Here is a 16472-nt window from a genome sequence, read left to right on the forward strand (position 1 = left end):
TTTGAAAAGTCTTGGACTGTTATTTAAATTAACATTTAAAGGGTTCCGTGTACATTTTTTTTGTTAAGATCCGGTTCGTTATTTTGAAGGGAATGAAAAAATCCTTTAAAACCTCTTGAATTTTCATTTTAATAACATTTCAAGACTTTTCAAACACCTAGTAGATGTTTTATTTTTTCCTTTAAACATCATCCCCCCACAACTAAATGGTCGTGAAACCATGGAACGGATGTGACTTCAACCATTTTCAAATCATCATTCTTCATATTCACATAATATCTTTTCATTCTTTTTTCAGAAAACGTTGTGGTAGAGTGCCAACCCTCCTCCTCTGTTAGTGGACAACCAGAAACCACTCCATCTTGCCCAGATCCTAATCCCTGCCTCAACGGGGGACTCTGTTCTCCAAATGAAACAGATAGAGGGTTTAACTGTTCATGTGCCCCTGGATTTGAAGGAGATGATTGCTCTTTAGTGAGTCCCTGTGGAGGTGAATGTTTGAATGATGGGACGTGTGATGAAGTGACAAATACTTGCGTTTGTGCTAGTGGATATGAAGGATTAAATTGTGCTACAGACATTAATGAGTGCTCTTCAGATGAAAACATTTGTAATCAGAAAGGAACATGTCAAAACTATGTAAGCTTTTGTATTTTCTTATATTATACTATAATTATCATTAATTATTTTGTAGGAATAAGTGAAGGGTAATTAGTTTTTTTGGGAAGAAATGAATGTAAATATTGTGTTAGTGTTGAGAACTGAAGATAGTGAGGGAAGAAAACCAAACTATAAATAATAAGAATAAGTCTATAGGCTTGATTACTTTTATTTTCATAGATACATATATTTCGATTAGGATAACATTTTATCTGTTAACCGATACCAAAATAGGGGCGTCCGCAGGGAGTGGGCTGGAGGGGCTATAACCCCACGAAATCAAGGAATTTTTGCTCTTTACATGAAAATTTAATATTAGATATTTCATTTAGTTTTTTTTTTCTGAACAGCTGTGGATATTTGATTTTTTTTGAAAATAACTATAGATTTTCGAAATTTTTTTAGGTTAAATTTAATATTTGAATCTTTTTTTTCAAAGAATTTGACACTTTGAAATTTTTCGAAATTTCTTTTCAAAAAATTTAATTTTCAAATTGTTTTTCCAAAAAAATATTTTGTACTTTTTTTTCAACAAAATTCCAAAACCAAAACGTCCCCCTCCCTAAAAAAAATTATTTTTACTATGAGTTAAATTGAGGATCTACATTGGTTTAAAAAAAATTCCGATTTCAATTCCGATTCTTTAATATTTTAAATAATAGTTAAAAATACTATTTTGTTATATTTTAGGAAGGGCTTGGTTTTAAATTAAAAAAAATATAAAAAATTAAAATTTCAAGTATGCAATTTGATATATATATATTTTTAATTAAATTATTTGCTAAATAAGTTCAAAAACCTATTCTCAAATATATTTTTTTCGAAAAAAATTTCAAAACCTATTTCTCAAAAAAAAAAATTTTTTTTTTGAAAATAATTTCAAAAATCCATAGTCCGCTTACATAAAGTTTCTAAAATCACCAGTTCTCAAAAAAATAATTTCAAAAATTAAAATTTCAAGCATACAATTTGATATTTTTGTTTTAAATTAAATTATTTGGTAAACAATTTCAAAAAAATATTCTCAATAATTTTTTTTCGAAAATAACTTCAAAACCTATTTCTCAAAAAGTAATTTTTTTTGTAAAGATAATTTCTAAAATCCATAGCCGTTTACATAAATTTTCTAAAATCAATTTCTCAGTTCTCAAAAAAATAATATCAAAAATTAAATTTTCTAGTAAAAAGTAAAAATTCCTATTTTTTTTTTTTTTTTGGGGGGGGATTGGAATCAGCAGAAAGTAAACATTATTTTGCCAATCCCGATTCCGGAAAAAACATTTGATTCTCCGATTTTGATTAATCGTCCCATCATTAGTCTTAATATTAATAGATATATGTACACATATTTTTTTTGGTTGAAGTTCACTGATTAAGTTCCTGAGTTTGATAAAAAACAAAACTATAATGATTAAAATTATGCGGTTTGTTTATTTGTAATGTTCAAATGAATGACCATAATTATTTCCATGATTGTATTTGACTTGTCAATATAAGTAATTATTAAGTTTTCAAGATGTCACATAAACACCTCCCTATATATTATTCTGAATTCTTACATCCATATAAAAAATAATATTTATTTTACGTTTATATACTTTTTTCTTTTAGATATATGTATATATAATATGCAGGGATTATTTTTCAAACGCAATTTGCTCTCCAATCAGTTACCTAGTTAAAAAAAATAAAACCACATTCTGAATGCTTGATGGATTTTGATTCTTTTTATTTAACAAAATCATCTCCAGCCTTAATTACAGTCTCTAATCCAGGGATTGTCAACCCTTTCCTATTTTTTTGTGATGTACTCCTTGTAAAATATTTATTTAACCCAAGTACCCCCTTACCAGCACAAAACATTTTTAGTTTCAGTGACAGGGACGTCCGCAGGGTTATATTTTGGAGGAAGGGGTTGGTTTTTGGATTTTTTTTTTTTGCAAATTAAAACTTCTTGGAAAATAAATTCAAAAATTAAAAAAAATCCATAGCTATTCTCAAAAAATTATATTTTTTGAAGAAATCGTTCTAAAATCCATTTAAATTCTTAAAAATTTTAGTTTTTTGGGAACAAAAATCAAAATCCACGGCTATTCACAAAAAAAATTAAATTTTTTGGAGAAAAATTTCAAATATTTAATTTTTTGGATAAAAATTATTTAAAAATCGATAGGTACTCACAGGAGATTAAATTTAATTTCAAGTATTAAATTTTCTAGTAAAAAGCAAAAATTCCTAAATTTCAGCTCACACCCTGCGTACGCCCCTGAGTGAGGTACTACTTTTACAAAATTCTTTCAATATCTCAAGTAACTCCTGGAGTATCTCCAAGTACCCTAAGGGGTATGGGTACACCCACTTGAGAACCACTGCTCTATGCGATGCAGAAAGTGCGAGTAGGCCTTCATCATCTTGTTGCCAAATCCTGAAGTTCCTTCCTAATTTTGATAAGTTCGTCTTTGGTGTTGCAGGGGATTCGATTAGTTTGTCATTCGGTGCCGCCCTACACAATAAAAAAATCTATCGGTTTCTTGTCTGATGAGTTTGGAAGTCAAAAGTAAGGCAAGATAAAGTTGTAAAAAAAATTGTCTTGGAGCCATTTGAGACGGATTTTTTTTTTGGTACAGCAGGGTGACAAGTCCTTTATAGGCCTCAAATTCCCTCCTAAACTTGCCAACGAACGTATCACTTAGTCCCAGAGTTATCGCTCCTGGCTTGGACTCCAAGGAGGGATCCGTGCCTTTACCAAACATTTGGGACAACAAATTAGTATATTGATTTAATTTTTTCCAACTGATGCAAGATTGAACAAGCTATATAACAAAAAAATATATATAATAATAATAACTGCCCAAGAGTGCATGTTTCCCCAAATTAGTGCACCAACGTGGCAGTGCAGATAGCTTGCGCACCCTATACATTGCTTTAACCATAATGTCTTTCTTCATTTTCTTCCGGGATGTTTTGTTTGATAAACGTATCTTTAAAAGTGATTATGAATTAACAGCATATTATGTATTTGGTGTTTCAACTTAAAAGCAATCTACAACTACTCCCCCCCCTAAAATCAAATTGAGTGATGTATCTCAATTTGTTTCAAAGTTATGGTAGATTATGCATTTTTAATCTTATGTATATATTATATATTGTACTCATAGTCCAATATTTCATACAGATACAGGTTTTTAATCAAATTACACGGGATGAGTTGAGATGCCCAAGTAGTGTTGTAACCACTGGGAGCATTAGAGGGTCATGCCCTCCCAAAATGATGTTTTTAAACGTGCACCCATACTTTTCACTATTTAGGGGTGTAATTATTAATAGTTATGTGAATATTGGGTTAATCCTCGTTAATGTAAGTCAAAAAGAAAAGTATATGTTGTTGACTTTGATAGACTGACAGAGATGAATAGTGATGTAAATCGTGTATATTTTTTAGCTGGCCTGTGTTTTTGGTATTGGTAATACGAAGAATGAATTTTCATCTTCTTAGCTGTTGTCATTATTATTATACCTCCTTTTCTATCACATTCAATTATATTCAAAATCTGGTTGAACATTCGTGTGTGTTCATACTAGACGAACATTTACCTTGAGGGGTTGTTGCGTAATTGTAGGACTTTGAGTAGAATTGAGGATCAACGTCAGAGTAGTTTTTGTATTTGTTTATTTTCTCCCTCTTCTCCCTTGTCACAGCTGATCTGTATTAAAACATTCTTCAAATTGTAGGGATTACCATGTTGATTTTCTATTTCTTTTTTTTAACATCCTTAAAATACGCACGATTTTTATCGCTACTAATAACTTACAGGTTATTAACATATACTTTTTTTAAATTGTATACTCACTTGGATTCAGACAATTTTAACATCCTTAATTATAGCATAAATGTTGAATAAGTTCTCAGTTCTCTTTTCTCAGAAATTTAGCAAATAGTTATTTCATATTTTGGTATTTTATATTTAAAAAAGGTCCTTCAAACATTTCAAGAAATATAACTGTCATCTCAAGGTATTCAATCAGTAAAAAAAAATATTCTCGATGAATGATCTTATGAAACTAGTGGGGTTCAGTACCTCCAACAAGGTTAGTAACCACTGCCCTAGAGTTGGGGAGTGCCGTCTTGGATATATGTAGGTCTGATGACATTACTCTACTCAATTACGTTACACAAAGTTTCGAATCTTCATGATATTTATTTTGTCCTCTAAAGAATGTCTTTTACAAGCAGTCTATGAAATTATAATTATGTAATTGTGACAATTAATAAATGTCACTTTTTGTGCAGTTTTCGGGGCCTCCCAATGGATTAATCAGAGTCATTATTTGTTGATAGAAAATGAAGAATACAAGTTTAGTATTCTTGTATTACCGCCACTCTTCTTTAACTTACTTAATATTGAACATGACTTCACACTTGCATTTATCAAATAAAAGTCACGCCTCAACAACAAACACATTCATTGATGTTTAGTCAAGCATATGTACATTTGTATTCTGAACAATAAAATATCACCTTTAAAACTTTCTTATAGATATACATATGTACAACTTTTTTATTTACTTTTCAGAACGGAGGCTACAGATGTATTTGTGAAGAGGGTTGGTCTGGCTCCAACTGTGAGTCCTCTCTTGGTTGTAGCTCGTTACCCTGTAAAAACGATGGAACCTGCTCTTCCGAGACTGGGTACTGTGTCTGCCCAGAAGGATTCTCTGGAAACTTTTGCGAACTTATAAGCCGATCCAACTCTGGACACTGTAATCCCAACCCTTGCCAAAATGCTGGAAATTGTACATCAACAGAGACAGGAGCTCTTTGCTCTTGCGCTGAGGGTTTTGGAGGCCCAACTTGTGAAGACTCTGCAAGCCCTTGCTATCCTTCCAATTCATGTAAAAATGGAGCTATATGCATTCCAACTAGCGGTACTTTGGCATCTGGTGCGGAGCCTTATACGTGTGAATGCTCCCCAGAATATGTTGGACTCTACTGCGAAACAAAGATAGATAATTGTACAGGGATTGTATGTCCTCCAGGTCGTGTCTGCATGGATAAAGCAGGGACTCATCAATGTGTGTGTCCTACTGGATTCAAGGGAGTGGACTGTGCTGAAAACATTGATGAATGTGGGGAAGGGGATGATAATCCCTGTTTATACGGAGGGACATGCATTGATGAAGTTGGGAAATATAGTTGCAAGTGCACTTCTGGAAGAGAAGGAGACAACTGTGAGGAGGACATTGATGAATGCTCTATACTACAAAATATTTGTAATCATGGTATTTGCAAAAACACTGCTGGGTCTTACACTTGTTACTGTCGTCCGGGGTTTACTGGGAATCATTGCTCTCTGGAGTTTGATGAATGCCTTTCTCATCCGTGCAAGAATGGTGGAAGCTGTAGTAATCTCATCAATTCCTACGAGTGCACCTGCGCTCCCGGATTCCAAGGTATACCTTACCACATTATTAATTATGTATCGTGGCCGATAATTTTGTCTCTAGGAGATTTTGCCGCATGATATATTTGCCGTCTTTTTTATTATTATTATCGTTTTGAATTTAACTGGTGTATCTCGATCTGATTAATTATAAGAGAGGGAGAAAAAAGTGAAGTAATAATGATGAAAAATTATTCAAAAAGGAATAGTCAATGAGTTGTTTATATTATAATGCTATCTGGAGGAGCACTAGCTCCAATCAAACAACCTCTTTTAGAAATTCATGTTGGTTAACTCAAATGAACTTTGTACAATTATAAACCTGTAATATTTGTCTTAGTTGTCATTTTATAACAATATTTCACGTTGTTTTTAAGCAACTCTTCCATATTGTGATAATAATTGAAATCCCAAAAAATGATGGATCGACTGAATACATACAATTCAAAGTCAAAAAAGGACAAGCCTGATTATTAAAACCATTAATTAATGGCTGATAAATTATAAAAAAGAATAATAATGATATAATTTTACTTTTTTCTTCTTCTCCTAGATTGCAGAATTATATAGGGGAGGGGGGCTTGGATTTTGGAATTTTCTCGTAAAAATAAACCCAGAATATTTTCAAATAATACATTTTCTGAATTTTTATAACAAATGCATAGGTGTTCACAAAAAATTTCAAATATTAAATAATTTTGGAAGAAAAAAGTCAGAAATCGAAAGCTTCACACAACAATTTTAAATTTTTTCTCTAAAATACACAGCTGTTCATTGAAAATTCAATTTCTTCAAAAAAAAAAATAGATTTCCTATGTGACACTTTTTGGGAAATATTTCTTTTTATCTTGACCCAAAAAATAACAGTAAAAAACAAAAATTCCTTTATTGGGGGAAGGGGGGAGCTACATCCCCTCCCGCCACCCACTGCTAAGACCACTGATATACATAAAATCAATATGATCGAGATACAGTAGTAAAGTTCAAATTCATACTATAAAAGTAAAAAAAAAAAAAAAAATGCGAATATGTTATGCAGCAAAAACTCCTCGGGGCAAAATTACCAGCGGCAAATATGTAGGTGGAAATTACGTAGAACTCTTATTAATCAATAAGTCACACTTACATCATAGCTACTACGTAGGTACTATATTGCTGTATACACCTACACAGAATGATGATGACTATATCCCTCTCTGTAAGCTAATAAGATTGTTTAAAAAGGTTATTATTTAATTATATTTTGCACTCTCGAAACATGTATGTACTGAAGTTGTATTGACGACGCATGTATTCTATAGACTATAGGACTTACTTCCTCCTCGTTGCAAGGTAATAGGAAGGAAGAAGGCCAAAACTACTAACACCACAATACATGATATATGTATTAACTCTTTGCTCTTCTCGTGAAAATCTTTTTAACAGTATAAATTTAAGAAAAAGACTGAGGAGCGCACACACCTTGATTTTCTTTAATGACAACGACCACCTTCGTTCGTTTCTTTCATGTAAAATTTAATTACATTACATTTATCCCCTATATAATTTCTTATGTTTCTTTTTTAATACTTTTACCATTGTTGTTCATCTGATGATGAACCTTGTTGCCTTTTATTCTCTGTCTTTACTCCTTCATTCTCACTGGATGCAGTCTATTTATTTCTATCATTAATTAATTATAATGCAGCAGCCTCTTCCTTCTTCTCTACTCCTCTTCTTTTTCACCATTTGGACTCTATTTATCAACTTTACTCAATCTCATGTTCACAAAAGTAATTGCGCTCAAGGTAAATCATCGCTCCTCCACCATATATACAATGGTCAAACCCACCCTTTAATAATAATTAATCATTGATCATTTTTTTTTTTTTTTTGCACATGGATAATTTTCATTTTTCATTCTTCCTAGGACAAAATTGTGAGATAAACATTGATGAATGCGCAAGTAAACCTTGCGAAAATGACGCTCTATGCATTGATGGCATAAACAATTTCACTTGCTCCTGCAATCCTGGATTTACTGGACGTATCTGCGAAACGAATATCAATGAGTGCGAAGTAAGTAGTATTCTTTTAATCATAATAAATATGGCTTCAATACAATTACTGGAACCTACTAATGCATGCATTTCTTCATCCATTTCAGAGTTCCCCCTGTGTGAATGGAGGGCAGTGCGTTGACGAAATCAATGCCTATGTTTGTAACTGTACAGACACGGGGTTTGAGGGACCTGAATGTCAAATTAACATTGATGAGTGCGCTCCTGGACCTTGTGTTAATAATGCAACTTGCACGGATGGCATCAATGACTATGCATGTAATTGTTTTGAGGGCTATGGTGGGAAGAACTGTGCCATTGACATCTCCGAGTGTCTCGAAACACCTTGTCATAATGGAGCTCTCTGCTTTGAAAAGTCAAATCAGAGTCTCTACTCCATGACTGAATTGGTGGATGCACTTCCTATCGATGTCCTTCCGGTGTTTGATAAAAACTTTTCTTATTTTGATGCCTCTGGCTATGTCTGCTCCTGTATGTCTGGCTATGAAGGAGATAACTGTGAAGTGAATATAAATGAGTGTGTGAGCTCTCCATGCCGTAACGGTGAATGTCAGGATGGGATCGCTGAGTATATTTGTGTATGTAATCCTGGCTATGAAGGCAAAAACTGTGAAGAAGAAATTGATGAATGCGAGAGATTTAGTCCGTGTCAACATGGAAGCTGCGAGGACGGCGTTGCTGATTACTTTTGCGATTGTGAGTATGGGTGGGGTGGTAAAAATTGTTCTGTCGCACTCATTGGATGTGAAAGTGTTGCATGTTTGAATGGTGGAACCTGTGAGCCATTTCTCATCGGTGAGTCTCTACACTCGGGGAATTGTACTTGCACTGCTGGTTTTGATGGACTTCGGTGCCAAAGTCGAACCACTTTCTCATTTCAAGGAGATTCTTATATCAAAGTACCCTCCAATAGGTAAGTTTTGAAAACAAATCAAAAAATGAGATTACTTCGTTTATTAAGAATAACACTCATTATTTTGCAGGAGTGAGGGATATGAACTTCACATGAAATTCCGTACAACTCTAGGAAACGGACTTGTTGCCATCGGTCAAGGAAATACTCATTTCGTTCTTAAAATGAAAGATGGGAAATTGAATCTTCATTCCAACTTAATTAGCAAATATAAAGGAATATTTATTGGAGAAAACTTAAATAATACAGAATGGCAAAAAGTATTTGTGGCCGTTAATTCATCACATCTAACCCTGGGAGTGAATGGTCTTCAAAACATTCAGCCCATCAACCCAACTGGGGAAAATGACACGGTGTTCTATAATACATATCTTGGAGGAATTGTTCAGGATCAAAAAATATTAGCAAATCAAGCTCCTGAGTTTACTGGTTGTGTTCAAGATATTACTGTGAATGGAATTAAAATAACTGAAGAAGATATCAAACATGGCTCTCATGAAGTAGAAGAAAAGAACACTAGCCCTGGATGTGTACGGGAGGATAAATGCGAGCCTAATCCCTGTCAAAACAACGGGTTTTGTAAAGACTTATGGATTGAGTATGAATGTTCTTGTCATAGGCCCTTTTTAGGAGCTTCCTGTCAGTACAATTACACGGTAGCAACTTTTGGCCATGAAAATGAAACAGGAAGTATTGGAGCTGTGGACATTACAAATCCTGCTCCATATCAATCTGGAGTGGATATATCTATGTTTATTCGTACCCGAAAAGAAAATGGTTTTATATTCTATTTTGGTTCATCCCTTGGGAACATTGAAAGGAGTCCATCTTACATTACTGGGCAGCTCCTTGGCGGAAATTTGGTCGTGAACGTATTTTTTGATACTAAAAAAGAAAAATTTCAAGTGTACACCGTTAATTTATCAGATGGCTACCGTCACTTTATTCGTGTCGTTCGAATGCATAATTCAATGATGGTCAAAGTAAATGAAACTGTTTCTATCAATCATGAAATCCCTAGTCCTACTGCCTTTATTGCTGAAAAGTTATATCTTGGAAACTTACCGGATAAAGATATTAATGTGGAGTCCGAAACCCCTGATAATTTAAACACGACAACAACCACAACTACGACAATATCCTCTGTCATAGTCTCATTATCCAGCGTCCTTCCTCCAACTGATCAAACAACTCAGTCAAATTTCAACCCTTTTTCATCTGAGGAGTCAACAAGTGAATTTGCTGTTAGTTCCAGTGCCCCCACAACCTTACCTGAATCGAACACTGAAACGACAACCACTACGGTGATTCCATTAACTGAATCTGTTGATTCTTCTTTAAAAGAAGTTCGACGTAAAAGAGATACTGAAGATTCGACTGAAGAACTAGAAGCAAATGAAAACTCTCTTATCAACAGTGATAATCCTGTATTGAGCAATCCCAAGCCCACTTTCTTTAAAGGAATAATCCAAGACATACAAATATCTGATGGAAAGAATAAGAAAAAGATTGTCGAGCTATTTGATTTCAAATTTACGGAAATTGTAAATCGACCCCCATCAATAGGAGATGTTCGTCTCATTGATGTCATGGAAGGGATTGTTTCTGACGATACTTGCAAGGAGAACCCTTGTGAGAATGGAGGAATTTGTCAAGTAACATGGAACGACTATCAGTGAGTGTTGTGATTATAATGATTCATCTTAAGTTATTTAAAAATATTTTTTCATTGCAGTTGCTCATGTCCAAAGGGATACAGAGGTCGTAATTGTGACGAAAAAGAGTATTGTTTTTGGTATAAATGCCCTGGCAACAGTACTTGTAAAAGTCTAAAAGACGGTCATGAATGTCTTACTAATGCAACGTTCAACGGCATTAACTCAACTGTTAGTTTTACACCTAGTTTAGAGGACAATTCCCTCAAATCATTGAATACAATACTTGCTACATTTCGCTCCAAAGAAGATGGAACCCTTATGTTTATCGGAAATAAAACTCAATATATAAAATTATTCCTTAGTTCTGGTGCTCTTAATGTCAAAATTCCGGAGGGCTCAATTATTCGTACCTACATGCTAGGCGGAGAAAATAACACAAATTATGATGATGGAGAATGGCACTCCGTCATTCTTAAGTTTGAAACAGGGGTTGCCTCTGGATCTGTAGATAATGGGCTCTATGAGCAATTAACAATCGATGCAATTGACTTTGAAAAATTTGTTATGGAAGAAGATACTCTAATAACGGCTGGTAAAGGAGAACGAGAAAATGTAGATGATCTCTATTTTAGAGGATGTATCGGAGAACTTCGTATCGGAGGGATTCTCTTGCCCTTTTATAATGAAAATGATCTTGTCAACTCCACAGCTGCTTCCAAATTTATTGCTTCCGACATTAAGAACGTTGATGCAAGTGAATGTATTTTATGTTTTGAAAGAGAGTGCTTCAATGGGGGGTCATGTGCCAATCCCTCTGAGGTCTTTGAGTGTGAGTGTCCAAAAGGATTCAAGGATCCCACTTGTCGAACCAACATAGATGAATGCGTCGAAAATAGCTGTCAAAACGGTTTATGCGTTGATGGAGTAGCCAATTATACATGTGCCTGCAATTCAGGATGGGCTGGATGGTTGTAAGTATTTTTTACTCTCCTTTATTTATCCTTTGATTTATCATGATTATAATTAATCATTGCCATATTGTTTTGATTCAATATCAAGGTGTGACACGGATATCGATGAATGTGAGCTTAGCCCTTGTCAAAACGGGGGAACATGCACACAAACTGCAATCCCTGGAGACTACTCTTGCAACTGCCTTGATGATTACGAAGGCCATGACTGTGAAGAACTTAAGATTAAAACCTGTGAGCAAGAGCCTTGCCAAAATGGGGGAACATGCCGCTCAGAGAAAAGCCATACAAGTGATGACTTTTACAATTGTGATTGTATGCCCCTTTATAAGGGAGTAGATTGTGAGCTTGAGCGAGACTTTTGTGAAGAATTCATACAGCCATGTAAAAACAATGCTACTTGTCTATCGGATTCTTCTTCTTTCGTAAGACTCATGACTCCACAATATTGTACAAATGTTTACACATAATAATACCTTGATGTTTCTTTCTTTTTCATAGTTTTACCAATGTAAATGTACTCCTGGATACGAGGGTAAATTATGCGAAGACGAAATTGATGAATGCGAAAACAATCCGTGTTTTAACGGGGGTCAGTGCATTGATCTTCTCAACTCATTCAAATGTAATTGCACTGGAACCGGGTATTCTGGAGAAACATGCAGTTCCAACATCAACGAATGCTTAACACAACAGCCTTGCATTCAAGGAAATTGTACAGATACTCCTGGGAGTTACCAATGTCAATGTTTGGAGGGTTATTGTGGAACTAATTGTCAAAGAGAGGATCCATGTCAATTGGTAATTTACCTAAATATACATCTAGGGTTGTAAATCGTAAGCATTCTTAGCGTGCAATTCTTTTTGTTGCTGTATTCGAGTATTCTTGCTTATGAACAACGAAAAGTGCTGCTGAGGATTTGATTTTTGGGGACTTATGACTCTAAAGTTGGAGTTAAATTGAGCATCAGGATTATCGTGTTAATTTTCGGGTTCTTTTTTTTAAAATAAGAAAAAGCTTACGATTTACAAACCTATATATATAAATATTTATCAATAATTTGTATCTCTTGACTGAGATTAACCCAACTGTTTTATTTATGTATCTGACAGTCTGATGGCTTATGTAAAAATGAAGGTGCCTGCATCCCTGCTTGTGATAGCGAACCTTACTATGTGTGTGATTGTGACGATGAATGGGAGGGACATGACTGTTCATTAAAGGTAAGATAATATCCATGTTGCATTCTATTACAGTTTATAGTCTATAGTAGTGTTTTGTTTCTTCAAAGAAAAAAAACCAACGTAATTTGTCTACGTTTGATTTCTTTATCGTTGTTATACAAGAAAGAAAGAAAGAAACTACATTCAAATCATATGATAAATGTAACATAATTGCAGCCAAAATGATGAATCATCATTTTGGCTCGTCCAATGTCATATTTTTTACAGCTATAATAATCTAGTAAAACTTTTTCATTTTTTCTTCCTTCCTTTCCCTCTCTTTATCAAAATGTGTCATTTTATACATCTATCTACATTTCTTCATTTTCCCTTAATGTCATTAGTCAACAGAAAAGGTAGGAGACATTCTCATGATTGTCGGACCCATTATTGGAGGCATCCTTTTCATCACCGTTATGGGCATACTTATATTTCTTGTGATGGCCAGAAGAAAACGTAGGTCTGAAGGGAAATATAAGCCAGCCAATCAAGAGCTAACTTCTCCCAGACTACAGCTTGACAACATTATCAAGCCCCCTCCAGAAGAGAGGCTCATCTAAGTCAAAAATGAAAAGATGAATCATTAATGAGTATGGATAATACTCAAAAGGAACATTATTTTTTTAGAATTAAAACGTATTTGAAAACAAAACGAAAAACTACAAAAAAAAAATCATCGTGTACAATTTCAAATATTTCAGTCTGTGATATCTACATGTTTTATGTCTGTTTAATTTCGTCCATCCATCCTTGGAAAACTCATGATCGATTGCATTTTATTAAAAGGTTAGAAAACACAGAAACACGCGTGAGGATTTTAAATAATAGGCACGATACTCACAGTTATAGTATGTAATACACTGGGCCTTGGCAATACTAATAAGCATTGTGTTAATTACTGCCTTGGCTGTACTAACACAGCATCTCTCCTCAAGGTTATTTGGAAAACTCTAATTCTGTATACTACTACCGTATAAGTAAATATTGAAGTGGTGTTGGATTTGATATGATCAGAGGATCGGTTTTAATGTAGAGATCATCTTATTTAGTTCTTTCTGTCTTAAATATAGGGTTATAAATCGTAAGCATTTTGGGCATGCAAAAAAGAAAGAAACAGAGAAGTAACATGGTTCCCCTGACAATTTGGAGAGGAGTAGCTTAGCTGTGATGACGTCTCATTAGATCAGCTACACGCTTTACCTATGAAATGAAGGAAATAAAAACAATCCGTGTCTAGCAATGATATATGGATTGTTTTACGTCCGACAGGGCGCTAGTATCGTCGTAAAAATCAAAAGGATTTGGAACGATTATTTTGATGGAAATCATCATTTGAAGTGTGAAAAATCCAGCTTCAAACTAAAGTTTATACCAATAGAATATGATGCCACATTTGTCGACAGAAATTTGAGTTTCCCTTAGTTTTTAAAATTTGAGATCCTGCCTAGTTTTGATTGGAAAGGGACTGTCTAATGATCAAGAATAGTCACTATGAAACCCTCTATTCAAATCAAAACTGACAGAATATCACATTTTATACACTGAGAGGAAGTTGGAATTTCTCTCTCTAAAAAAGCTTTGAGCTTGGATTTTTCACATTTCATATGAAGCTTTCCATCAAAGTCATCGTTTCAAATCATATGGATTTACGGTGATACTAGCGCCGTGCATCTGCAGACAAGTCGTAATAGGGGTAAAAAAAATTTCAAAAGATTTAATATTTGAAATTTAATTTTTTTTCAAAAAATTAAATTTTTTGAGAATAGCTGGGGATTTTGGAAACTTTTTCCAAAAAAATTGAATTATTTTGTAAACAGCTCTAGATTTTTTCAAAACAATTACAAAAAATTAAATTTTTTGAGAATGCTGTGAAATTTTTTTTTTTTTTGATTAGCCGTAGATTTTTGAATATTTCTTCCAAAAAATTTAATTTTTGTGAATTGTTATGGATTTGTATATTTGCTATGGTTTTTTTAAAATTTTCCAAAAAAAGTTAATATTTGAAAAAAAAATTCATAAAATTTAATATTATAAATATTTTGTGAATGGCTATGGATTTCTGGATTTAAAAAAAAAAGAATCTAGAAATCCATAGCCCCCACACACACAAAATATATATAATTCTGGGGACACCCTTGTAACTTCTCTACAGGTAGTACTTTAAACTTACATGTTTTCTCCTGAAAAATGAAAGAATTTGCCCACAACTACTAAATGCCGAGGATTTAAAACCCTACTTATGTGTTGTTCCAACTATGTACATATTAATAATATTCTTACCTTCCTCCTCATTAATTTCACATTTTTCTTCTTATAACAACTGACTCACTATGAGTAAAGATTCTTAATTACACATACATAATTAGTTATCTAAAAAAATATATTTTAATTATTTGCAGGCATATGGAAGTAGTCATAATGACTCCGAGTTCTTTTCCATTGCTGCTCCCGTCCTTGGAGTCATGGTAATTCTATTTATATTCGTGTTCCTCGTCTTTGTGTCCATGGCGAGGAAGAAACGCTCTCTTCATGGAACTTACTCCCCTCAGAAACAAGAACATGATGCTCCAAGATTGGAATTGTCGAATTTGATGCTCAAACTTCCTCCAGAGGAAAGACTCATTTAAATAACAATAATCAATCTCATCTTTGTTTCACACAAACCCTTCCTCTCTTAATTAATATTAATCAAATCACAAGGATTATTCATTCTGATTTTATAGACAAACCATTTTGCTTAGAAGATTAATTTTAGTCTTAGAAATACTTCACTGTTGTACATAACATATTCTATGTATTATAATACCCAGCCCTATTGGAGAGCAGATAAGGAAGAAGATATAATTATTACATTACGTTATTGAAGAAAAAAACGTTATAATTATAATTAATTATCTCTAAGCAGTTCCCCGCGCCATATGCCGTTTATATACACATTTTTAGGGATGTAGAAGGAACGCAATCGTCAACTCTCTATTGATTTTTATTATTATTGAAAAGTTTAAAACTTTTTTAATTTTACATTTTAATCATGATCAATCAATCAATTTATATGTTCAACCTTTACTTAATGTCATATATATAATAGAATTCATTTAAATTGATAATAATCACTTTTTTAAATACAGTATTCGTACTTTTTTATATTATATTACACAGTTTAATGTAATCAATTTGCCAAATAATGATCCTATATATAAATATATATGAATTATTATTATTAGCGATTATAAGCTTGATGAGTTAATTAAATATATAATATTTCTAATAAGAATGATCTTTTCCTGTTGTGTGTATGTATATCTAAAATCAACGTGGTAACCCTGACAATTTGAAGAATGTTTTTGGAATAAAGAAAGAATAACGCACTTGACGTTGTATTGGATCAGCTGTGACTATGCAGGAAGGAGAAAGGGATATAAACAAGGTCATTTCCTAGAAGTACTACGATATCGATCCCCAATGTTTATTCTGAGTCTAACTAGGACTGACAATTATAACTTTGCAACAAATTTTCAGGATTACACTCCGTCTTTTATGAGTAC

General features: G+C 33.4%; 1 protein-coding gene across 2 annotated transcripts in view; it reads left to right on the plus strand.

Annotated features, from left to right (window-relative positions):
* The window catches only part of crb (cell polarity complex component crumbs), a 48807-nt gene extending 32603 nt beyond the window's left edge, over window positions 1-16204 (plus strand). Inside the window, exons 6-16 of one of the 2 annotated variants that reach the window (XM_071891775.1) lie at window positions 299-639; window positions 5235-6111; window positions 8011-8159; window positions 8248-9074; window positions 9145-10749; window positions 10810-11703; window positions 11792-12128; window positions 12205-12504; window positions 12817-12927; window positions 13272-13713; window positions 15327-16204. In XM_071891775.1, the coding sequence (XP_071747876.1) occupies window positions 299-639; window positions 5235-6111; window positions 8011-8159; window positions 8248-9074; window positions 9145-10749; window positions 10810-11703; window positions 11792-12128; window positions 12205-12504; window positions 12817-12927; window positions 13272-13487 (5657 nt within the window). In that variant the 3' untranslated portion in view covers window positions 13488-13713; window positions 15327-16204. The remainder of the gene's footprint in view (window positions 1-298; window positions 640-5234; window positions 6112-8010; window positions 8160-8247; window positions 9075-9144; window positions 10750-10809; window positions 11704-11791; window positions 12129-12204; window positions 12505-12816; window positions 12928-13271; window positions 13714-15326) is intronic. The other variant, XM_040721727.2, reaches the window with a different exon arrangement.
* The last annotated feature ends 268 nt before the right edge of the window (window positions 16205-16472 follow it).

The sequence above is a fragment of the Lepeophtheirus salmonis genome, chromosome 11 (genome assembly GCF_016086655.4).
Source record: "Lepeophtheirus salmonis chromosome 11, UVic_Lsal_1.4, whole genome shotgun sequence".
In the NCBI taxonomy this organism is placed as follows: Eukaryota; Metazoa; Arthropoda; class Copepoda; order Siphonostomatoida; family Caligidae; genus Lepeophtheirus; species Lepeophtheirus salmonis.